The sequence below is a fragment of the Amia ocellicauda genome, chromosome 12, assembly GCF_036373705.1.
Source record: "Amia ocellicauda isolate fAmiCal2 chromosome 12, fAmiCal2.hap1, whole genome shotgun sequence".
Taxonomy (NCBI): Eukaryota; Metazoa; Chordata; class Actinopteri; order Amiiformes; family Amiidae; genus Amia; species Amia ocellicauda.
This window is the reverse complement of record NC_089861.1, coordinates 19,962,226-19,987,275: the sequence shown is the minus strand read 5'-3', so window position 1 is coordinate 19,987,275 and position 25,050 is coordinate 19,962,226. Positions and strand designations below refer to the sequence as shown.

The following is a 25,050-nucleotide window of genomic DNA, read 5'->3' as shown; positions in this document are numbered from 1 at the left end:
TAAAGGCAGTATTGTACAGATTCAGTTTTTGCAAATGACTGAAGTGACAGTTGGAGGGAGGGAGGGAGGGAGTGGGGGGGGGGGCGGAGGGGTTTCGGACAGACTGATGGAGGAAATCGGAGCACAACAAAATCACAGCACACCGCCCCGTCTCCCATGCAAATGAATGAACTCGCACTGCCATTGGCTTGTTAAGGAGGACAGTCAGCTGTCGGCTTAGTAGAGTGGGTAAGTGTGTCTTCACCCCCCATGTGTGATGTAAGTAAAGTATAGTATGTAGGTGTACACAGTGGTTTACTACTGACTTGTAGCGTGTATTTGGGAAGAATATCAATGGGGACAGAATTAAGTGTCAGTTTGATTATAATCAAGGTGCCTAGAGATCAGTTTGTTGTGGAAACACCATGTTCAAGTAGACTAACTTGCTTTTATCTATGAACTACACTGAAGGTATTTTGATTTGCATCTTCCCACTGAGTAACTTTACGGCAAAAAGATTAAAATGTGGCTGCCATGCTGCAGCTCTGCTTCGTTGGCAACCAAAATGACATCTAAAGAAACTATAAGTGCCACTTTCACTTCCATTCCCATTTGTACATAAAACATTCCAATTCGCATTCCTAGTTTCCAAAGGATGATAGTACATGTTTGTTGTGCAGAAATATAAAAATTTAGCCTTTTTCCCTTTTTATTAGGCTAATTGTTCTCTATGGACCTTGATTTACAATGGTTAACCTAGGAATGTTTTGATCTATTTATATTCTGGTTAAGAATATTCAATGTTTTAATAATAGAAAAATTGTAATGTTTATCACTGAAAATGAGGAAACTTGATTTATAATGACCTAGGAAAGAGGTCCTTAATATATGGGGGCATAAGAGAGAACTGAACACACAAGTACTGGGACACCAGGTATGACAAAAGCTACATGTTCGGAACAGTTAATGTCATAGTGGACTGTAGTGTGGTGTAATACAGTACACAGTAGTGCTCTTTAGTGTGGTGTATCATGCTTAGAAGTGTAGTGTGCTATAGTATTATGTGGAATAGTATAGGGCAGTGTGGTGTAGAATATGACAGGCGAGTTGCTGTGTTAGTGTTTTAGTACAGTAGTTCAGTACTGAGCTCTGTAGTATAGTATAATACAATTAAGAGCTGTGTGGTTTAGTATTATACAGTAGTACTATAGAACGGTATACGATGTGAATATTGTATAATGTAGTATAGTCTAGACTAGTGTAAAATAGTGTAGAATAATGCAAAATAATGTACATTGTTGTGTACCATAGAGTAATAGTTTATCAGACTATAGCATAGTCTACTGTAGTGTAGAGTATTACAATATAGTGTACTTTAGGGTAGTATAATGAGTAGATTATAGTGCAGAGTAGTACAGTATAGTGTAATGTACTTCAGGGTAGTATTCTCTAGTATACTTGTGTAGACTTGTGTAGTGAATGATATAAAGTGTATTATAGTGGAATGTAGTGAAGTACTAGGTCTACCAATATTGAGCAGTACAGTCCAGTAAAACTGCTCCCACTCCTTCCCCCACCCCCCAAAATCAATACCCCCAAAACAGAACAGCACTCTGACACAGTTCATTGTGTCAAAATGGTTCTCTCCACTGGCCCTGGGGCCCCTCTGTCCAGCAGGTTTGTCTTCAGCCTGAGCTGTCAATTACTTAATTGGGCCCTTCATTGAACTATTGAGTTTGCTGTTCAACTTGTGTAGAACAATAGTCTGATGCATTATTAGATAATTAACCTAAACTCTCAAGTGTTGAAGAGAATAGAAAAGCTCTGGTGAGATTATTAATTCATTTAACGGACCAATTAAGTAATTACGTTTGTTGGACTAAAGTTAGGAGCACTGAACAGGGGAGAGGGAAGGGGTGGGGGTTAAACACTGACTGCAGAGAAATGTATATTCATACTGCACTGAGAGAGTGGGTGGAGGGAAAGGAAGCCATTATGAATTCAATTTTTTTAATGGTTTAATGGACCTGGGGAAGAAAATATTTTTTACTGTCCATAATTACAAGGTCATCCTTGATGATGATAAAAATAATAATGCTATGGTAGTTATGGTAAGAACAGACTTCAAAACAATAGCATGTGCTCTTGAATGCAAGAAGGAAAAAAAAAAAAAAATTAGTCGTTCCTTTTCTGATGACTCTTTCATCAGCCATTTTCTGCATCTCTCTGTCCTGCATGTCCACACCCCACAGATTTGGTTATCTCATCCACTTAGTCTAACCCCTTTTCCCTCTCTCTCTCTCCCTTCCCCCTGTCTCTCGGTCTCTCCCTCTCTGAAATGGTTTCCTCCTCTTTTGTTCAGCGAGACATCATCCTGACAAACTCTGTAGAGAAACATATAGACAGAGATGAGATTCATTAATAAAACTGCACTAAATGGAAAGAGGTCTTCAATCTCTCCTAGCCCGCTCAGTGTAGTGTTAATGTATTGTAGTATCCCATCAGTCGGTGTCTGCACTATACTATACTAACCCGCCCACCGCTCTCCCAGTGCACTGTACTATAGTGTTCAATCAACGTATTAGTCAGTCAGTGTGTCTGCACTATTCTACACTAACCCTCCTTCTCTCACCTTCGAAGTCCACCAGCCCGTCTCCATTCAGATCCACGTCTCTCAGGATCTCGTCGATCTCTCGGGGGTTCAACTGTTGCCCAAGCAGCTTCTTCATGGCCTCCCTGAGCTCAGCCGTGCTGATCTGACCATCACCATTACTGTCAAACTAAGTGAGAGAGAAGGAGAGAGGGTTAATACAGTACAGTACAGACACATTGACTGACTGGACACTACAGTACATTAACACTGCACTGAGAGAGAGGGTTAATACAGTACAGACACACTGACTGACTGGACACTACAGTACATTAACACTGCACTGAGAGAGAGAGGGTTAATACAGTACAGACACACTGACTGACTGGACACTACAGTACATTAACACTGCACTGAGAGAGAGAGGGTTAATACAGTACAGACACACTGACTGACTGGACACTACAGTACATTAACACTGCACTGAGAGAGAGAGGGTTAATACAGTACAGACACACTGACTGACTGGACACTACAGTACATTAACACTGCACTGAGAGAGAGGGTTAATACAGTACAGACACACTGACTGACTGGACACTACAGTACATTAACACTGCACTGAGAGAGAGAGGGTTAATACAGTACAGACACACTGACTGACTGGACACTACAGTACATTAACACTGCACTGAGAGAGAGAGGGTTAATACAGTACAGACACACTGACTGGACACTACAGTACATTAACACTGCACTGAGAGAGAGAGGGTTAATACAGTACAGACACACTGACTGGACACTACAGAACATTAACACTGCACTGAGAGAGAGAGGGTTAATACAGTACAGACACTGACTGACTGGACACTACAGTACATTAACACTGCACTGAGAGAGAGAGGGTTAATACAGTACAGACACACTGACTGACTGGACACTACAGTACATTAACACTGCACTGAGAGAGAGAGGGTTAATACAGTACAGACACACTGACTGGACACTACAGTACATTAACACTGCACTGAGAGAGAGAGGGTTAATACAGTACAGACACACTGACTGACTGGACACTACAGTACATTAACACTGCACTGAGAGAGAGAGAGGGTTAAAACGGTACAGACAGGGAATATTAATCATTGAGTGGATTTTTCGAGTATTGAATGTTGATTATGGATAATGGATTATAGATTATGCAATGTTATTGATTAGTAGTTACTGAGCAGACCTCTCGGAAGGCGTCTCTCAGCTCCTTCACTCCGATCATGTCTGCTGTCTCTGCCAGCATCTTGGGACCCATCAGTTCCACAAAGTCTTCAAAGTCCACCCTTCCTCCACCTGAGAGAGAGAGAGAGAGAGAGAGAGAGAGACAGTCTTATACACACTGAAGAGGGGGTAAGAGGAAGGGTGTCAGTCTGTATCACAGTGTATTAGTCTGTAAGGCAGTATGCCAGTCTGTATTGCAGTCTATATTATGATATGAAAGCATATTGGACTCACAGATCTGCTGGCTGAGCTCGATCAGCTCCATCTCAGTGGGCATGTAGCCCATGGTCCTCATGCACTCGCCCAGGTCCTTACAGCTGATATAGCCATCTCTATCCTTGTCAAACTCCTTAAAGGCCTCTTTCAGCTCTGACAGAGAGAGACACACATTTACTGACTGGGCACTACAGTACAGTAACACTGACCTGAGAGAGTGTACATAATCACAGACGCAGTTACCTTCAATCTCCTCTGGTCTGAGGTCCCTGTCCTGTAGTGGAGAGAGAGAGAGTCAGGGACCTTGTACAGAGCAGGCTACACTATACTTCACTACAGTGCACTGCACTACACTGCTCCGAGACACTGCCTGTTATACTGTATTAATGTATGTATTGTTATATTGTAATTAACAAAATTTCACTGTACTATATTATTCTGTACTTTACTCTTATACTGTACTGTGCTGTATTCTTAACATATAACACTATTGTGTTGTACTGCACAAAATTGTACTGTACTGTACTCTACACACATACACAGATTGAAACACATACAGAGACTGATATACACATAGATTGTAACAAACTAACATACTTATTATACAGATATTACACATTGTGCACACACAATAGATAGAGAGAGAGAGGGAAAGAGAGTAAGTCTGTGTGTGTGTATAACATAAATTGATCGAGAGTGGAAAGGAAGGATTTTCAATACTATTGTCCTGGAAAATGGTGCATAAAGAATGAAATGTGTTATTATTATTACTTTATTATTATTATCATCATTACAATGGCAGGAGTTCAATTTGTGCCTGACAGACAGTCACACAGCCAAGGGTCAAAGGTCATTGATTTGACGGGATTATTCCTGTGGGTTGCCAGGCAACAGCCAGAGTTAAGGCGATTTGGGCCTTAATATTGCAAACACGCTAAAACACACTGTCGAACACACTGAGTACACAATGCGTACACACACACCCACACTGAGTAAACACACACACTCTAATGTAATCACAATGCCACTATACTATAGTGCACTGTATTATACAACACTACACTCTAGTGCACTGCACTACTGTACAGTACACTGTGTTATTCCACACTAGACTACACTGCAGTAAACTACACTTATGCACTACACTATAACACAAACGTAGGACAGCATCTATAGTGTATAGTTTGCTTTTTACTTCTTCTAGACAATCATGAGGAAAAAATTCTAAATCTATTAGACTTGCACATTGATTTATGTCTTTATCTTTCAGGGGCGAGTACAACAATCTCATGAGTGTTATTTATATTATAAATATATAATATATAATACAATATATAATTATATAATTTCTTATTCCCATCTAGTAAAATGTTTGCGCTTTATCTTTAAGACACAATGTTTTACATGATTAACGCAATGCTTGATGGGTTATAAAAAGCACAACTCTTCTGCATCGCCTGTACACTTCGGGGACATTAACTTTGAAGGGCCCTTCGAAGGGAACATGTATGTTCCCTATGGATTGAAAAAACATACTTATTATGGCTGCCACCAACTTCCGCCCATCGATAAACACTTCATAGAGCGTGTTTGTAATAGATTGGAACACCCCCCTCCCTCTTACGTCCAAAGGAAGTAATTGCATATAACCCTTGACCTCTCACCCTAAAAGCATTCCAATATCACCTTTTGACCCCCCCTCCCCAAACCATGGGACCAGAGACACTAGAAGGACAAGATGGTAAATTGTTTCTTCTGTCCTCTCTTGCCTGGGCAGTTGTGGGATATAGGGTTCCGTAGAAAACATTTTCTGTATACAGAATGTAAAAGGCAGGTACATGCCACTATTAATATGATTAATGCAACTGTCTGCTGCTTATGCATATTCATGCATTCATGCCTGTGGGGTGTGGCTTTGTATTAGAGCGGGTCGAAGAGATAGAGACGAGAGATATGGTGTGGAATTTGATAGATTAGTGATTAGGCATTAGATATTGCAAAGTGTTTTTATGATTATACTTCACACCAGAGCTTGTTAGTAGAGTGATAACAAACATTAACACATACTGATTATAATTATTTTTTCATTCTTGATCAATAATTGCTTCATCCTGTACAGGGTCCCAGTGAGCCAGAGCTGGAGCCTGACCCGGTGGGCACAGGCCGCAAGTCAGGGCACACCCTGGGCAGGACAGCAGGCCATCTAATGGCAGCACATGCATCTCCAGGGAGCCTTTGTTGATTATACGTATAAATAATAGGTAATATAGTATAATATGTACTACCTACTAAAAAATAATATGTGATTAAAGACTAGTGAATTGTTTTAAATGATTATTATTAATATTGTTTTAGTATTATTATCACTTAGAGTGTATTAATGATTAATTAGAGTGTATTTATATATAATCAATACATTTTGCCATGAAGATGTGCAGAATTAAACTATTTGAATACAAAGGCACCCCTCAAATGCAGGGAGCTCAAGAATATGCGTCAGCAATAGACTGGACTAGTCAGAGTTGTTGTCAGGACAGACAGATGTATTAATCATATTAATAGCAGGATGTACAGGCAGTGAGTCGAGCAGCAGCTTTTACATTCTGTAGATATAGATTTGTCTCCAGAACTCTCTATATCCCACATCTCCCCGCGGAAGCAAGGATGGTATTATCAACGTTAAAATAGCACAGTTGACTGTGCTGTTTTTATAGTATCTCTGATGGGACTTATCCTACATGACCTGACACCTGACCTTTTGACCTCACAAAAGCAGAAGGACATAATGCTTCACATGACCTTTGACCGCATAGGAAATCATTTCATAGGACCTTTGAGCCTCATATATACACTTTAGCCATCTATTACATTTCATGGAGACATTATGAATAGCATTGAAATCTCTACTGTATAATGTCTTAACATATACTTCAATAATAATAATCACATCATAATGATAATAATCAATGGTCTTTTCATTCTTTACAAATAAAAAGTCCAAATTAGACAGTAATATACAAACTTACCTGTCAGCACTGTAATAATAATGAGGTTACATTTTCAAGCAACAGTCATTAACAGGCACAAAGACAGAAAAAGGAGAAGAGAGGGAGAGAGAAGGAAACTCAGAGAGACGCACAAAATACAATAAGTTTACAGCGTCACACTGGATGAAATGAGATGGCAAGGAGAGAGAGTGAGAAAATATATATTGGCTATATTGGGAGAGCTTCTTTTCTCTCTCTCACCCGCTCCCACTTTCCCCCTTCTCCTTCTGAATGCTTTGACTCAACAGGACAAGTGGTAGTTCATACAGCTGTGTCCAGATGTGAATCTCCAATAGCTGCCTTGTGCTTACATGATGGGTTTAAAATTCAACAAAGATCTCTAACTCTAATACAGTAACAGTAACACAGTAGCTGCATTCCATGATGTCACTTTTATTTCAGAAAACTTCGTTACCAGAGGTAGAAATAACAGAGGAGGCATCAAAGCCTCTAAAATTACTTTATCACCTCCAAAAACACAGTAAGAAAAACGTTCCATTACGAGGCTCTTGTGCAATGAGATATGGAAAGGCATACAGCTGATTGGACCAGGTGAGGGAGACTCACAAACCTGTTCACTGATTGGCTTCTTTAAAAACAAACAAAAACATCAGGTTCTGACTATTCGTTAGTCAAGGTATTACTGTACTATAGAATCTCAGTACTTTAGCTTGTATAGGTCCCCCTGATGACATCACTTAATGCACATAAGCCTCTTTCACAGTAGAGCACACCAGCCCAGGATCTGACCCACTTATTGGCAACTTTGGTTCTGATTGTCGTTAGTGTGAAGCACATACAGTGGTATAGAGTGGGTCAACCTGGGACAAGAGCCACCCTGCTCAAGTCAGCACTGTCCTAGGCAGAGTTAGACACGAGGCACTGCACACTCTGGTGACCAGAGACCTGACCCGCTTATTGGATCTGGAGTGTGGGCGTGAATATCCAACACAGAGAGACAGACACACAGAGACTCACACAGATCCACAGATGTACATAGACAGGCACTGCACACTGTGGACGTCATGCTTTTTGGACCTGGGACATGATAGCACATACCTGACACAGAGAGACACTCAAAGACACACAGAGACACTGAGACACACAGAGATGCAGAGAAACATGCAGACACACAGACACAGACACAGGCACTATGGTCTTCCTGCACTGACTGGAGATATGACCTTCTTATTGGAACTGGAGTGTGAGAGCATATACCTGACACACAGCAACACAGGGGTGCTGCAAACCCTGTCTCTCCTCCCTGCTTATTGACACAAAACATGCACACAAGAGCATCCCATGTCCACCACTCCCAAACACTGTGTCAACTCCAGCACCCAGAGAGGACAAAAAGAGAGAGTCTTGAAGGGGACATGGACAATATAATTAACTATTCCTAGACTATGACTATGATACTATAAATATGACTTTCACTATTAATATGAGTATATTACTATTATTATGACAATCATTATGACTATGCTACTATATTTCTATGACTATGACTATTAGTAATAGTATTTCTATTGTTATTACTATTGGTATTGATATTTATATTGGTAAAGGTACTGGTTTTATCAAACATCAAACCACACTTCTGTGTTCATTTTACAAATGACTTGGCTGCCAAAACGCTAGAAAACACACACTGGTTTTCACAGCAAGACAGCAACACAATAACAGCAGGCAGGAGATTCAGTACGTCACATTCCCATATAAGCCTCTCAGTATAATATTCCCCCATATGACTGAGCAGGACTCCCAGGGTTTTGTGGCTGCAATTTCACTGCAGAAGAAGCCTGTCTCTCTTATCCTAACACTAACCTTGCAGGGGGGTTCATAGCAGCTTGTCAGTAGAACATTAAAACACCATTGTTTCTTTGCAGGATCAAGCCCACAAGGACTGAACATGTTTCCCTAAAATAAAGTGCATTCTGGAGGGTCTATTGAAATATTATATCAAATTATGAATGTGAAAACCTGAGTCTGTCTCTTTTAAGGCAGGAGACCATCACTCCACCCTGGAAGTACTCAAAATGTCACAGGAAGTGACATCCTGACAAAAGTGTCCACCCTGCACAGCTGTCACTGAAGACTTGCCCGTCTCACTGCCTGAACTCTGATTAAGATGCGTGACACCCAGGGAGCAGAACTGAACATTTTAACCCTGACCCTCCACCACCAACCCCCCCCTAACCCAAGATATATCCTTTAGTCGTATCCATATACGGTAAAGGTTGCTATAACCGAGAGAGAGAGTGAGAGAGAAGAAGGAGTGAGATTGATGGCGAAGGGGGGGCATAATGTAATGCCGGTCATACGGAGTCAGGACAGCGGAGTGAGTTAATGTGGTGACGTCACTGGCGTTCAGGGTCAGAGTCAGGACAGCAGTGTGAGGTAATGCAGTGACATCATTCGTGAGTGGGCGGAGTTAGGACAGCGGTTGTGAGGTAATGCGGTGACATCGTTGGCGTTCAGGGGCAGAATCAGGACAGTGGTGTGACAAGTGTGTGACCACACCCCCCCCATCCATTCTGCATGTAAAACGATGCAATGAGATGTAATGTAATGCAATGTATTGTGAGTCTGTAGCTCTGCCTGTATCTGTCTGCCTGTCTGCCTGTATCTATACCTGTATCTGTGTCTATGACTGTGTCTATGTCTATGTCCCTCTGTATCTGTGCCTGTGTCACCATCAGTCTGTGTTTAGGTCTGTATCTGTATCTATGTGTGCCTGAGTCTATAATTGTATGATGTCTGTGTTTGTGTCTGTATCTCTATCTGTCTGTGTCTATGTCTGTATCTGTGCCTGAGTCTATGACTGTGTCTGTCTGTGCTTGTGTCTGTGTGTGTGCGTGTCAGTGTGTGTCCGTGCGTGTGTACGTACGAGCTGGGCCTGTGCGAAGCCCTGCCTGAGGAAGATGCAGGCCGGCCCCACGATGTTGTGCAGCATGGTGCAGTTCTGGACCAGCGAGCACAAGGGCTCCCCGAACTCCCGATCGCTCTCACAATCGTCCTCTGTGCCTGCGGCCCCCGCCGCCCGCTCGCAGTCCTGGGGTTGCTGGGGCTCCCCTGCTGCGGCCAGTGCCCCCCCCAACATGGCCGACAGAGCCCCTCCCGTCTCCAGAGACACCGCACCCTTCACACACACACATACACACACACCCACACATATACACATTGAGTTATACACCCACACAAATTCACATACAAACAGACATTGAGTTATACACATTTACACACAAACACATACACACCCTGAGTTACACACATGCATACACACAAGTACATAAGATTAGGCTTACTCACTCAGTCACTGATTCACTTACAGAGGCCAATAATGCACTACTACACAAGGCAGGAATATACATACTCACACACACACACACACACAGATGGGCTTACTCACTCACTTACTGATGAACTTACTGTCTGCTAATCTGTGACCCTTCAACACTCTTTCTCCCCGTCTCTCTGTGTATCTGTTTGTCTGCTTGTCCATGTCTATCTATACATGCATCTGTGTGTGTTTCTGTCTGTCTGTCTGTCTGTCTCACTGATACCCTTCAACACTGATATAGTGATACACTAATACAGTAACACTGATAATGAGACACATAGTGACGCAAAACACAAGAATGACACACTGGTATGCTGATGCACTGACACACAGACTGATTAAGACACTGACACACTGGTACACTAACACATTGATATAATGAGACTCTCACACCCTCATATAATGACACATAGATAAAATGACAAACTGATACCCTGACAATAATACACTGTTACTGACACACTGATACACTGACAATAATACACTGTTACTGATACACTGATACACTGACACAACAACACACTGATATACTGAGACACTCACACACTGATTCACTGACAATAATACACAGACGCACCGTACACTGACACACTGATACACTGGAGACACTGACACAATGTAACAATGATACACTGCAACATTGATTCCACTATATTGATACACTTTGTACACTTTGACACTAATTCACTACTTCCTTCATTTACTGAAGACCAACTGATATATTTACTGAGGTAGTATATCACTCATTTATTTGTATCAATTAGTAAGTCCATTTGTGAGTCATTCAGTCTGTCTTTGAGTCACTGTATCAAGTCAGCTGCACTACCCCCACCAGTCTCTTAAACAGAGACCTACCACCCATCGACTTCCAACCGAAATCTGACCTTACAGATGCCAGAGAGAGAGAGAGAGGCTGTACGCTAATACACACACACAGCACACACTGACACACTCACTCACTCACTCACACACACAAGAACACACAAACACACACTCACTCGCAAACTCACACTCACACACGTATTATTTACTCACACACTCTCTCTCACACACACACAGACACACACGGACACAGACTGACCCCAGCATTAGCTGAGCAATTCAGAAAATGTACCAAAATTAATTTACATAAGATTCAGCATTAACTATATATCTGAACATTTTGAAAAAATTGTAAACTTACCTTTTTCATTTTGTTTTTCATGGACGGTTTGGTACAGTTACCCATTACCTCTTCTCTCTCTCTCACTCCTTCGCTCCCTCTATCCCTCTCTCTTTCGTGTCTAGCGTTATATAAAGTTAACGGTGACTATCAAAGCTCCATAGCGTGCAGTCATCTTCCTATAGAAAAAGCTGCCTTCAATAATAATAATAATTATTATTATTATAATAATCACTTAGTTACCAAAATTCCAATCAGAGATTCCAAAGTAGTCGATCAAAACCAAAAGCAGTTAAAAATAATAACAACAACAATAGTAAGAGTATTATTAACGGTTGCACTAATAATTAATTATTATTATATAATAACAATAACAACTATGATTAATAAAAATAGTAATAAATCGGACGTTTAGCTTAATTCTCGCATGGCTGTGTTATATTGATGGTGTGTGTTATTTTGCCTCTCCTCTCCCTCTCTCTCTATCCCTCTCCCTCTCTCTCTCTTTCTCTCTCTCTCTCTCTCTCTCTCTGGATCCCTAATTTTTCTTCTCTCTTTAATCTCATCCCTCTCTCTCTCTCTGTCCGTTGAAACTGCGCAAATGACTAGTCTGAGAGAGAGAGAGAGAGAGAGAGAGAGAGAGAGAGAGGGAGAGAATTAGTGGGGAGAGAAAGTGAAGGCCTTTTTAATCCCTTGCCTTTTAGATTAAAGAGAGAGAGGGGGGTGGAGGGAGGGAGAAAGGGGGAGAGTGGCAGAGGGAGATAGGGGGTGACAAAGGGAGGGATGAGAGAGAGAGAGATAGAGGGGGAGAGAGAGAGAAAGAGAGAGGGCTGGAGGGAAGGAGAAGGGGAAAGGGAAAGGGATGCAGGGAGGGACTGACTGAGGGAAAGGAGAACAAGTGGGGTGGGAGAGAGGGGGGAGCAAGGGAATGGGGAGGAGAGCAATAGTGGGGGAGATGGGAAAGGTTGACAGATGGAGGGAGGGAGGGGGGAAAGTAACAGAGGGAAAGGGATAGAGAGAGGAATGAGAGAAAGGGGGAGAGAGGGAAAGGGAGAGAGGGAGGAATGGAAGAAGAGTGGGCTAGAGAGAGGGGAATGGAGGGAGAGAGCTGGAGTTGGGGAAAGGAGGAGAGGCCGCTAAAGAGGGGTGAATTGGGAGAGAGAAAGAGAGGAAGGGAGAGACAGTAGAGAGAGAGAAAGAGAGAAGAATGAAGGAAGGGAGAGAGAGAGGGAGCAAAAGGAGAAATGACAGGAGAGGGGGAGAGGGACAGATGGAGAGAGAGGGCAAGCAAGAGATTTCCAAAATGTGAAAAGCTGAACACAATTAAATTGCCTCGTTAGGCAAATTAGTTAATTGTCAGCTCAGCAGACAGTGACTCTGTACACAGCCCTGCTCCCAGTCTCTCTCACTGTGGAGTAATTATGCTAATGCTATTACTGCTATTATTGCTATTGTTGGGTCTTTTCATTATCATTAGTGTTGTAATTATTATTATCATCCTCACTACTACACGACAGTGCAGAACAACACAGTGCACTACACTTCATTAGACGACACACAACACTACACTACACTACAGCACAGGACACTACAATAGAGTACAGAACAGCACAGTACACAACACTACATAATTTTACACTACAGTACAGTCCATTACAGTTATACTACACTACAGTACAGAACATTACAATACAATACAGAACCCTACAGTACAGTACAGTATACTACAGTAATGTATATGATATTACACTATACTACACTACACTACCATATGGCACACTATAATACCAGTACACAGTTTAGTACTATGCAGTACACTACACTATACTACTGTATTCTACAATAAATTATACTATACTTTGGTGCAGTACAGTACACTACAGTTCAGTATAGTACAATACACCACACTACTGTATGCTACAGTAAAATATACTACACTATACTACACTTTGGTACAGCAAAATACAGATTACTACCATACAGTACAGCAGGGTTGTATAGACAGTGTGAAGTAAATATTGCAGTTTCCCTACACATAGACAGTTGTGTAGTGCATATGCTGACCAGCAGGGGGCAGAACACAGATACTGTGGAGAGAGACAGTGGACTGCATTGTTTAGGGTGAGGTCCTATATGGTATATTCACTATTCACGATTTCCATGGAGAAAGAATGCACACTCACAATCACACACACACACACACCCTGTCTTCGCTCTCTTCCCTCTCAGCACTTTGGCAAACCGATTGTCGCTGCTGGATCGTTATAACTGCATCCAGAAAGTGTATTAAACCAAAGGAATCCCTGAATATCATTGACATGAATAGCTGTACACAGGAGGAACTACCTGTCCAGTCCAACAGTGCACACAAAGCCCCTACGCACACACACACTCGGGCTTATGCGCACAGATACTTAGAGCACAGTGAGATATAGAGAGAGACAGAAGGAAGGAAGAGGGGAAGGGGGAAGGGTTGATATGTTTTCTTGAAGCTTCACTTTGAAAAGAGAGAGGATTAGATAGTTGGGTCTTTAAGTGCGGAGAGAGGGGGGGAGCGAGAGAGAGGTGGGGGTGGGTTAATACGGTAGAGTAATGTACAATATAGTTCATTACAGACACCCTGACTGACTTAAACTACTATTGTTAATGAGGCACTGAATTGTGTGTTTGCTTGTGTGTGAGTGTGTCTGTATCCGTGTGTGCGAGTGTGTGTGCGTGTTTGACTACATGCTCAGTCCAGGGATTAGTGGTTAATACAGATGTAAGAGTCGTCTCACAGAAATAGGCAAAATGTATTAGTATACAGACAGAGAAATGAATAATACAAAATCTCTCTCTCTCTCCCTCTCCCTCCCTCCCTCTCTTCACCTCTCACCTTCTACCTCTGCTCTCCTCCCTCTATCCTTCTCTCTCCCTCTGTTTTCAGTGCAGCGAATTAATCTCTCCGTGTAGTATTCAATCACTGCTTTAATCATCTCTCTCTCTCTCTCTCTCTCTCAGTATTGTACTGTATTAACCCCCCTCTCTCAGTGCAGTAGTGATGCACTGTAGTATTGGTGCTGTACTGTCCTGTCCTGTATTAACCCACATCCCCATCTCTCGCTCCCTCTCTCTCAGTGCAATATACTTGGACACTCTATCATTCAGTCTCACACATAGTAACTGTCAGTCAGTCAGTGTCTGTACTTTACTGTATTAACTCTCTCTCTCTTTGCTCCTTATTGCCACTAGTCTTAACCTGCCGTTTATTGAATCTGTTGATTTATAAAGGACACAGAGTTTCAATATTGTTTCAAAGATCTGGCTTTGAGAGACAATTACCCACATATAGAATAATACTCTTATTCAACAAAAGTGATATATATATATATAACACCAGGTTGTGGCAATTTTTAATATATATACAGCTCTGAAAAAGAGACCACTTAACATTGATTTCTGAACTTGGAGTGGTCTCTTAATTTTTTCCAGAGCTGTATATGTATGTATGTAATTAAATTAATTCATATTTTTAAATCAGTATGGGTGAATATGGAAGGCATTTGATGCTCTACATTACAGGAGCATTACATCTGTTTGTTTGGATTTGTGATTAATGTATTTTAATGTATTTTAATGATGTCTCTCTCTCTCAATTAGAGAGTGTTAATGACTCTCTATTACACTCCTGATTAGAAATGACTGATTGGGAGAAGGAGAGAGCGAAAATGAAAGAGGGAGAGAGGGTGAGGAGGGGGGAGAATGCCGGTGAAATGTAATTTCTTGGACAGTGCTGCTCGAGTACAGAAGGGATTATACACTGGACCCCAGATATGGAGCGAGAGAGAGAGAGATGGATTAATGCAATACAGTACAGACACACTGACTGAATACAACAATCAATTTACGTGAGACAAATAATACAATACTATCCATCTATTTGTGTATGTATATCTGATGTGAAGTAGACAATCTTTCTTCTGTAACAATTGGACGGAGAGAGAACTTCTGTTAGTGGGCTATGAATGGGGGAATCTTAGTTTATCTGATATGGTTGCATTTTTACATATTCATATTTATAGCTATCAGCTGCAATTGTCCCGCTTGCCACTAGAGGGCGATGGCACCCCTAGGATTTGTACAAGCGCTTAAATTTCACATTGTTCTGCTGTACCGCAAAAAGACCGTCAGAAACCTTTCAATTAAATCACCTCTTTCTCCTTCTGCCCGAGTGAACGTAGACTGTGACAGTGAATGAGAAACATCCTACAATAGGAGAAAATAAAGTCTAATATGACTGCAGTACAGTACAGTTACAGTCCCTGTGCAGTACAGGACAGTACAGTCATACAGACCAAGCTAAAAAACACTGCTTCTTTTGTAAATGTGTTAATATTGACACATTGAATATATCCTAATAGCTAACTACACTGCAGCTTTAACACTACACTGGCTGACTGACACACTGACAGACTGACTGACTGATACACTGGGAACTGGAACTGGGATCTCACTGGGATCTGACTGGGATCCTTCCTGTAACCAAGTGGATTACTGGATCGAGCAAGAGAATGCATGATAAAGAGAGAGAAAGAAAGAGAGAGACAGAGATGAGGGTCTGAGTTTGTTTCTGTCCATCTGTCTAATGTCCCTGAACCCGATCCTCTCTGTTCAATAATGCAGGCTGTTTAAAAATGCATCAGGGGCCGAGAGGAGAAGCATTAATTGAGATGAAGGCGAGCAGGGTGGGGGCTCTGTACTGTGCTGATCCTATTGAGTTACACCGCAGGGACACTGGACACCAGGTTACTGAAACTTGAATCACTGTGGAGAGAGAAACACAGTGCATGCAGACAGTACACCTGTACCGACAGCGTAATACACTATTATAGCTGTTTTGACAGTACCTGAGTAATGCCCTATTATTTCTGTATAGACAGTGACAGTGTAATACAGTATTACAACTGTTTATAGACACAATGTTCAGAGGATTTGACAAGGGGAACTGTCACTTTAAAATCTGTTCCTGGCTCTTATAAGGGGATCTGGGGTGGCTGTCTCAGGTACAGGTTTCTGTAAGGACACACTGTTTCCTACCTAATGATTCTGGCGCAGGTTTGACCTTGCCATACAGTCACTCTTAAAAATGAGAGTGAATTATGATTTGATCGTTTATTTTCGGCTTGCTGCACAAAGACCTTAAACTGATTACTTGATCCTTTTCGGAATTCAATCTGAAAAAGTGATTTGTCATTAAAAATAAAAGATGATTATTAGATGTCTTTTCTGCACAGTGATAATTTATTAATAATAATAATAATATTATTATTATTATTGTAATTGTATTTTCTGGATTGTACAGTGTTTTTTAACAGTGTAGTGAAGTGTCGTGTAGTGGTACTGTGCAGTGCAGTAAATTAAAGTTAATTACACTTCAGTGTTGTAAAGTTATACTTCTTTACATAAATCCCAACCTCTACACAGCACAGCACCTAGGAAACAGTGCAGTAGAGATGGAGAGAGAGAGAGACAGAGACAACATGTATTTTAAATATATAGTAGATATGCATGATCTTTGTATTTTTAAAATATAATACATACATTTATTTTATGGGTTCAACATAGTAATAGGTGAAGTTCTACAATATATTATCAATATATAAAATACACATATGGATTACAACTGTTAATATATATATATATATATATATATATATATATATATATATATATATATATATATATGTGTATATATGTTCCATGTGGGAGAGAAGGAGAGAAGGAGAGAGAGAGCCACTCTCCTGGTAGGTTTGGTTATACAGAGTATGTCACTTCAAATGTGCCCAAATCAAACATGAAAAGCTTTGTTAGTTCAATTAAGGCTTCAATCACCTCATTTGTTTTTCTTCCTTTGAGAGGCTGATTAATCATTTTTTAGTAGAGAGCTCTTCATCAGAGCTGATTGTACAGACTGGAGCCAGTGCTGTCTGGAGTACAGTATCGTATAGAGTAAACTGTGAACTATAGTCTACTGCAGGGACCCAGACTGAAGACAATACTGTGTGGACTATAGTATAGTGTAGGGGGCAGCAATGTGTAAACTATATTATAGTACAGGGGCCCAGACTGGACTCAGCACTGTGGGGACTATAGTGTAGTACAGGTGCCAGACTGGAGCCATTGGTTTGTGGACTATAGTGCAGTAGGGGGCACAAATGTGAGCCAGTGCTGTGTGAACTATATTATAATTTAGGGACCCATACTGGAGCCAGCGCAGTGTGGACTTATAGTGTAGTAATGGGCCCAGCCTGGGTGATGTCTCCAGTATTGTTGCTCTCCAGTTAATCTGTGTCTCTTTGTCTTCATAACTGCCTGATCTCCTTCTTAAGAACACTAATCTCCCACCGATCATCCCTCTCCCACAATTAATCCTGCCCTCTCATCCTTCCTTCATTTATCTCATCCTGTCAGAACAGTCAAGTACAAGACATTATAGTATAATGAACAACAGTAGAGTACTGTATAGTTTAGAAAGCGGTATAGTGTAGTATAGTATAGTCAAGTATAGTATAGTATAGTACCTTACAGTAGAGTACAGGACAGAGTCCAGTAGTGTAGAGCAGGAGTGAAGTGCATTCATTATATAGTGCAGTAAGAACATGGCACCTTTCTGAGACATGATCAAGCCAAGACATTCCTAATCACATAATGCACTGATGCACTTCTTAAGACATTATTTGTAGATTAAAACAACACATACTGTCTACACTGCATATAACAAAAACACACATCTATACACTCACAGTGCATATAGACACACACACACTGTGTATACTCTGTATGTTGCGTGTATACTGCGTGTGTGTAAACTCTTTGTATCAGTGTGTGCTGTGTTTGTGCTGAAATCAATTTGTATACATGCCTAAAGAGTTCGCTGTGAACCTGTCACAGACTGGACCCTCTCCCAGGTTTCTATGGCTACAGAAAGAATGCTAATTCACATCCCAGATGCCCTGCATCACTCATACAACATCCAGACACTGAATCAACTGCATTATCAGTCCTGTTTTATCTCCATGATTCTTCCTTCAGACTTTATATCTATATTGGAACATCCTGGGGGGTTCCAGTCACGGGGGAAATTTGAACGCCGCTCTCCCGCACAACAGTGCAGCGGCCTTACCACATCATTAAAAGGCCCCTTAGCACGGCTTCAGGATCGCTACAATATTGTTACAGGTTCAAGCAGGGTCAGAGGTAAAAAGTTAAATGTCAGCTCAGCACGGCACACTGGCTGCCTCTGGTCTTTTTGGTGGGGGTTTTACAGTGAGAGAAGAGAAAGAGAGACAGGAAGAGAGAGACTGAGAGAGACAGGGAGGAAGTGACAGATACACAGAGAGAACAAGAAACAGACAGAGACAGAACGAGAAAGAGAGAGATGGACAGAGATACAGACAGATGTGCAATTGCAGGCAGACATACAGACACAAACAAAGGTAGACACAGACAACCAGACACCAGACTAGCAGACACAGGGGGATAGTTAGTTTCAGAATTGGGGGAGACACTGGCAATATTGGGCGGGGCATCCCCTACGCCTAAGGAGCCGGGCATACACTACTGGGAGGAAAATGTAACGTTCTCTCAACATCCCCCACCCACTTCCTAAACCGCACAGACAACCACATGGGCAGAAAGACACAAAATGACTGACAGGTATGTGAAATATAGTACAACTATAGCCAAGTTCAATATGGTTCAATACAATACTGGACAGTATAGCCTATTGATGTGCAATATAGTATAATATAATGTAGTACAGTACAGTAGCATACAGTACTGCATAATAAGGCACTGGGTGATATAGTATAGTACAGTATCATATACTACAATACAGCAGAGCACTATACAGTACAGTTTACTACAGTACAGTGCAGTGCAACATAAGTGACACTACATTAGTATACAGCACTGTACAATGTAATTCAGGACAGGATGCTACAGTGCAGTGCAGTACAATGTAATACAGAATAATAGATACCACATTATAATAAGGTGCTGCTTATTAATATGTTATTAATGATTCCATAATGCATTCTAAATTAGATATAACTAAGTTATAGCAATACATGGGAAAACAAAGTCGAACAGGTAGCTAAGAAGTGTCCCCTATAAATAATTAATAATCTATCAAAACGTGTAAAATAATGTATTAGGAATGTGTCAAAGCAGTAGTGAAGAGGGACAATGTTTAGCTACCTCAGACTTTGGGACCAGTCCATGTACTGATATAATTGAGTTATAATTTGTATATTGATGATTTATAAAGTGTCAATTAAATGAATAATACATTAATAAGATTAACTTTATTATAATGTGTTAATAGTATAGTATACTACACTACAGTACAATGTAAAACAGTGCTGCACGGTACAGTAGAGTAAAGTAGACTGCTGTATAGTACACTATAAGTAGACTGTAGTACAGTAATGTAGAGTATACTACACTGCAGTGAAGGGAGGTTCAGCAGAGTATATTAGATTACAGTACAGTACACTATAGTAGACTACATGAACAGGGAAGCGCACTAGAGTCAATGGTGCAAGTAGATTTTAATTTGTAAGGGTACGCCAGCTCAATGACTCGCCAAACCCCACCTGCACAAAATAATGGTCTGTGTCAAACAACACTAGTTACACTAACTAAATGAGTTGAAAAGATTTGAAATAAGTACTTCAGTACATTTGTGAAATGACTAACTGTACACAAGCTAGCACACACCACCTTACTGAAGGCTGACAGTGATGACTGAATAAAGTATTGTTCAACTTAGGAGAGCATGTTGCCCAGTCAGAGACATTTCCACAGCAGTGCGTAGTGAGCGTAACCTACAGGGCGCCAGGGGGTACATGCCTACAATTTCTGACAGTGTGTTGTCAGTATAAACAATGCTAATAATGACTTCAATAATTTGATAATATATTTGATCTTTAAAATGTATATCTGTAAAAAATAAACAAAATGTTATGCAACATAGCAACATATTTTTAACTCTTTACATATAGTCACTTATTGGTAAAGCATAACAGCAATGGATGTTTCAGAGTATAGTACTCTACAGCACAGAATAATAGACAGTACAGTACAGCTGAGTATAGCAGACTACAGTACAGTGCAGTGCAGTACAGTAAACAGCTTTAATGTAATTGAAAGTTATTTCAGTCCTACCTGTCCATACACAGAGTCCACTATGGGCCTCAGTTCACTCTTCTCTCTCTCCGTCTCTCTTGTCCGATCCCTCCCTCCGCTCTCCTCTGCCTCGGCCTCACTGCTCTCCCTCTCCCTTTCTTTCTCCTTCTCCTTCTCCCTCTCTCTTTCTCTGTCAGGTATGGACAGGCTCGGGGTCTTGGCACGTGGGGGACGAGTGCTGCCCCCTCCGCCATCCAGCAGACCCCCCCCTGCCCCCCCCTCACTGCTCCGGCGCCTCTGTTTCTCCACTTTCCTTTTGATAGAAGCCTGGACCTAAGAGAGCGAGAGGATTACAGTTTTTCTCAATCGATTTGGCACATTTTCTGAAACAAACTCAACATTCTCAAAACTCTAAGTACAATCCGCACATCACGTGGTACATTCAGCACAACACTCTATTTCACATGCAAAAGGCAATACCTTTATAAAAATAATTAACTCATGTTTCAAATGTAAATAAATCCATCAATGAATAAATCATTGTCACCAAAACAAAAGGTTCCTTTATCATTGCTTAAACCAAGACTGTCAAAATGCCAAGACATATCGTCAAATGAGAGTGTACTCTGAAAGTGTGATAGTTGCCCACTCTAAAATACTGTCAAATTACTAACACTGTCTATGTGTTCAACTGAATAATATTGCTGTCAGAAAGTAATGGCAGACACTGTAATTCCAACAAAACATTTATTCATACATTTCTCATTACTGTATGTAGCTTCCTTTAGAACAAACCGAACATAAAAAAAGCTTGTACAGAACAGAAATATACAATAGCAAAATTATGTAAAATTTGGAACTGCAGTATATATAAAATATATGTTACCCCCCTCTCCTCCTCACCACACCACCACACACTCTAATGCCCCCGTCTGTCTCCTGCCTGTTCCATATTCAGTCTTGCCCTCGCAGTATAAATGTGTTTGAGAACTGATAGGTTATGAGTTATACCTGTAAGCTAAATTTGACAACATATGCAATTGGTTGCAAAATGTAACTATTACAACAATACCACATAACTGCTATTTATCTAATATATGTTTGACAGGTTATTGTAACTGCTGGTTGTGCTATTTAGCATGTTAGGATTTACACAATGAACATGTATATAATTGCATGTAAGAGTAATATCATTCAACAGAAAATGAATGTAAACTATTTTGATCAGCAAGGCTTTCTCAATGCATTTTGTGTGAAAGCAATGAGAAATGACTGTAGTCATGTGAGCAAATGACCTAATGGTATTTCATACACTGTTTGACCAAGTGTGATAGTCATTCGACGATTGTGTCAAAATGATTGAGAATAACTGTAATACAGTACAGTACAGACACACTGACTGGACACTACAGTACATTAACACTGCACTGAGAGAGAGAGGGTTAATACAGTACAGACACACTGACTGGACACTACAGTACATTAACACTGCACTGAGAGAGAGAGGGTTAATACAGTACAGACACACTGACTGGACACTACAGTACATTAACACTGACCTGAGAGAGAGAGGGTTAATACAGTACAGACACACTGACTGACTGGACACTACAGTACATTAACACTGCAGTGAGAGAGAGAGGGTTAATACAGTACAGACACACTGACTGACTGGACACTACAGTACATTAACACTGCACTGAGAGAGAGAGGGTTAATACAGTACAGACACACTGACTGACTGGACACTACAGTACATTAACACTGACCTGAGAGAGAGAGGGTTAATACAGTACAGACACACTGACTGACTGGACAGGATTGTACTGCTGCAGAGTTGGACTATATTGGGTTGCTGGAGAGTCACATAATGGACTGAACTGTATTGTACTGCCGCAGTACTGGGCTGGGCTGTACTGCTGCAGAGTCACTGATTGTACTGAACTGCTGTAGAGTCAATTACTGTATTGTACTGCTGAAGGATCATTGATTGGACTGGACTGGATTACTGCAGAGTCACTGACTGGACTGGACATGAACAGCAATGAAACAAGGACCGGAAGTGCAATTAAGATCATGAAAACTGGAGGTATGTATTTACACAGAGAGTGGTGCTGGGGTGGAACAAGCTACACAGCACTGTAGCTAAAGCTCACTAAATTGCTGATACACTGTCCAACAGACTAATACACTTAGTTACAGATTGAGTGAAATACTGACTGACTGACTGACTGACTGACCGACTGATATACTGACCTACTGACTGAATAACTGTTAAACTGACAGATGTACTAGTAGTATCAGACTGACAAAATTACATTCTCATTGACCGTTACACTGACTGACCGATTGACTCATTGACTGATACATTAACAGACAGACTGACTGATATACTGATATACTGGCTGGTTGACTGACAGTAACACTGACTGGCTGACTGACACAGTGACTGACTGACTGAGCGATTGACTGACTGACGGAGACACCGACTGAGAGACTGACTAATATACTAACTTGCTCATCCACAGTCCTTGTTTAAAGTTCTCCCCACAGTCCTCCCTACCACATAGCCTCATTCATCTACACATCTACACCTCTCCCTCTCTTCCTCTCTGTTCTTACCTGTTTAGCAGATTTCTCCTTGTCCTGAGCTGGATTCATTGCAGGATTGGCAGACGTTACTGTACCTCCCGCTGCTCCGTCTCGAATAAGCATGAACATCTCTCTCTCTCTCTCCCTCGCTCGCTCGCTCTCGCTCCCACGTATGCGCTGTCTCTCTCTCTCTCCTCCTCAGTCCCCCCTTCCTCCCCCCTCTCCCTCTCCCTCTCCCTGTCTCTGCCTCAGTCTCTATTTGTCTTTCTCTCTTTCTCTTTCTCGTTCTCTGTTGTTCTCTCTCTGTCAGTCTGTCAGTTTGTCTGCTGGTGATGTTGTTCTCTCCCCCCCCACCCCCTCTCTTTCTTGTTCTTTTGCCTTCTCTTCTCCCCTTCTCCTTTCTGTATGTCTCTCTCTGACCAACCCTACCTCTCTCTTTCTCTCTTTTCCTCTGTTTTTTCAGTCCTCCTCCCTGTCTCCTATTCAGTCTCTTCAGTTACCAATCCTACCCTCTCTCTCTCTGCTTCTCTCAGGTGCTGGTCCTTTATGGCAAGAGGAAACACAAAAGACAGAGGATTGGGTTCCTCAAAATTGACCTCCCTCCCTCCATTCCCTCCCTCTCTCTCTCCCTCCCTCCATCCTTCTCCTTAAATTGACACCCAATCCCTCCCTCCCTCCCTCCCTTGTATCCTTGATCAGCACCCCACATCTCCCTCTCCCTCTCTTTCTCCCCCCGTGTATGGGCACACCATTATAACGCCATCAATTTAATTCTCTCTCTCTCTCTCTCTCTCTCTCTCTCTCTCTCTCTCTCTCTCACTCTCTCTGTCTCTGTCTCTCTATGCATGTTGATATTCCTTTATTAATCCCTTGCCTCCTCTATCACCCCCCTCCACTCCCTCCTCTCTCCCCTTGTTTCCAATCCTCTTATTAATTTATATTCTCTGTACTTTTGATTTAAGAGGTAGTCTGTGTAATGTAGCACAAAGACAAAGTACATTCTTACAGTTATTATTATTATTATTATTATTATTATTATTATTGTTATTATTATTATTATTATTATTATTACTATTATTATCGTTATCAGTGTCAATCAGTCAGTCAGTCAATTTGAAATGACTATACTCCATTGTGTTACAGGTGTGTTTTATGGGTTCACACATATTCACTGTGATTTACTGCTCTGGACCAATTGGAATGCCACGATAGACCATGATCAATATTTCTGGGACTATACTACACTGCACTGCGCTACAATGTACTACATTACACTATACTACACTACATTGTACTACATTACACTAGACTGCACTACACTGTACTACACTGCACTGTCTCAGTTATGTTGACACACATTCATCTACACAGAGAGATTGTATTATCTGCACTATATGGAGCTTAAACCCCTCTTCCCCATTCCCCCCCTCCCTCCTCTCTCCCTCTCTCTTAATTCTGACCTCTCTCCTCTGTTTCATCCCCCGCTAACCCCCCCACCCCTACCCCCTCTCTTTCACTCTCTCCTTTGTCATTCCACAAATTGGAATTACTGAAAATAGCATACAGGCTGAAACAGGGTTTTAGAAACTGCTATAGATAATACAAGTGTATGGTTGTGTATTGTAGCATAGTACAGTGTAGTGTTGTGTAGTGGAATGCAGCCTAGCACAGTATAGTGTAG

At 41.3% G+C, this 25,050-nt stretch overlaps 1 protein-coding gene across 2 annotated transcripts; it reads right to left on the bottom strand.

Annotated features, from left to right (window-relative positions):
• Positions 1 to 67: 67 nt before the first annotated feature.
• On the bottom strand, positions 68 to 23,567 carry cabp2a (calcium binding protein 2a). 2 transcript variants are annotated; one of them, XM_066718709.1, is made up of 7 exons: positions 23,400 to 23,567; positions 20,817 to 21,110; positions 4,301 to 4,331; positions 4,076 to 4,210; positions 3,804 to 3,913; positions 2,612 to 2,759; positions 68 to 2,363 (listed from the first exon to the last, which is right to left on the bottom strand). In XM_066718709.1, the coding sequence occupies exons 1-7, from the start codon at positions 23,496 to 23,498 to the stop codon at positions 2,338 to 2,340; spliced, it is 843 nt and encodes a 280-aa protein (XP_066574806.1). In that variant the 5' UTR covers positions 23,499 to 23,567; the 3' UTR covers positions 68 to 2,337. The 2 variants fall into 2 exon arrangements, with proteins under 2 accessions (XP_066574806.1, XP_066574807.1); XM_066718710.1 differs by lacking the exons at positions 20,817 to 21,110; positions 23,400 to 23,567 and adding an exon at positions 9,995 to 10,989.
• Positions 23,568 to 25,050: the final 1,483 nt, after the last annotated feature.

Bases quoted from the DNA above. Each gene is read 5' to 3' on its own strand.
- cabp2a (XM_066718709.1), bottom strand. From the start codon at position 23,498: ATGTTCATGCTTATTCGAGACGGAGCAGCGGGAGGTACAGTAACGTCT. The intron at 21,111-23,399 runs GTAAGAACAGAG...TCGCTCTCTTAG, and splicing joins AGGAGAAATCTGCTAAACAG to GTCCAGGCTTCTATCAAAAG. The intron at 3,914-4,075 runs GTGAGTCCAATA...TCTCTCTCTCAG, and splicing joins CGAGCTCAGCCAGCAGATCT to GTGGAGGAAGGGTGGACTTT.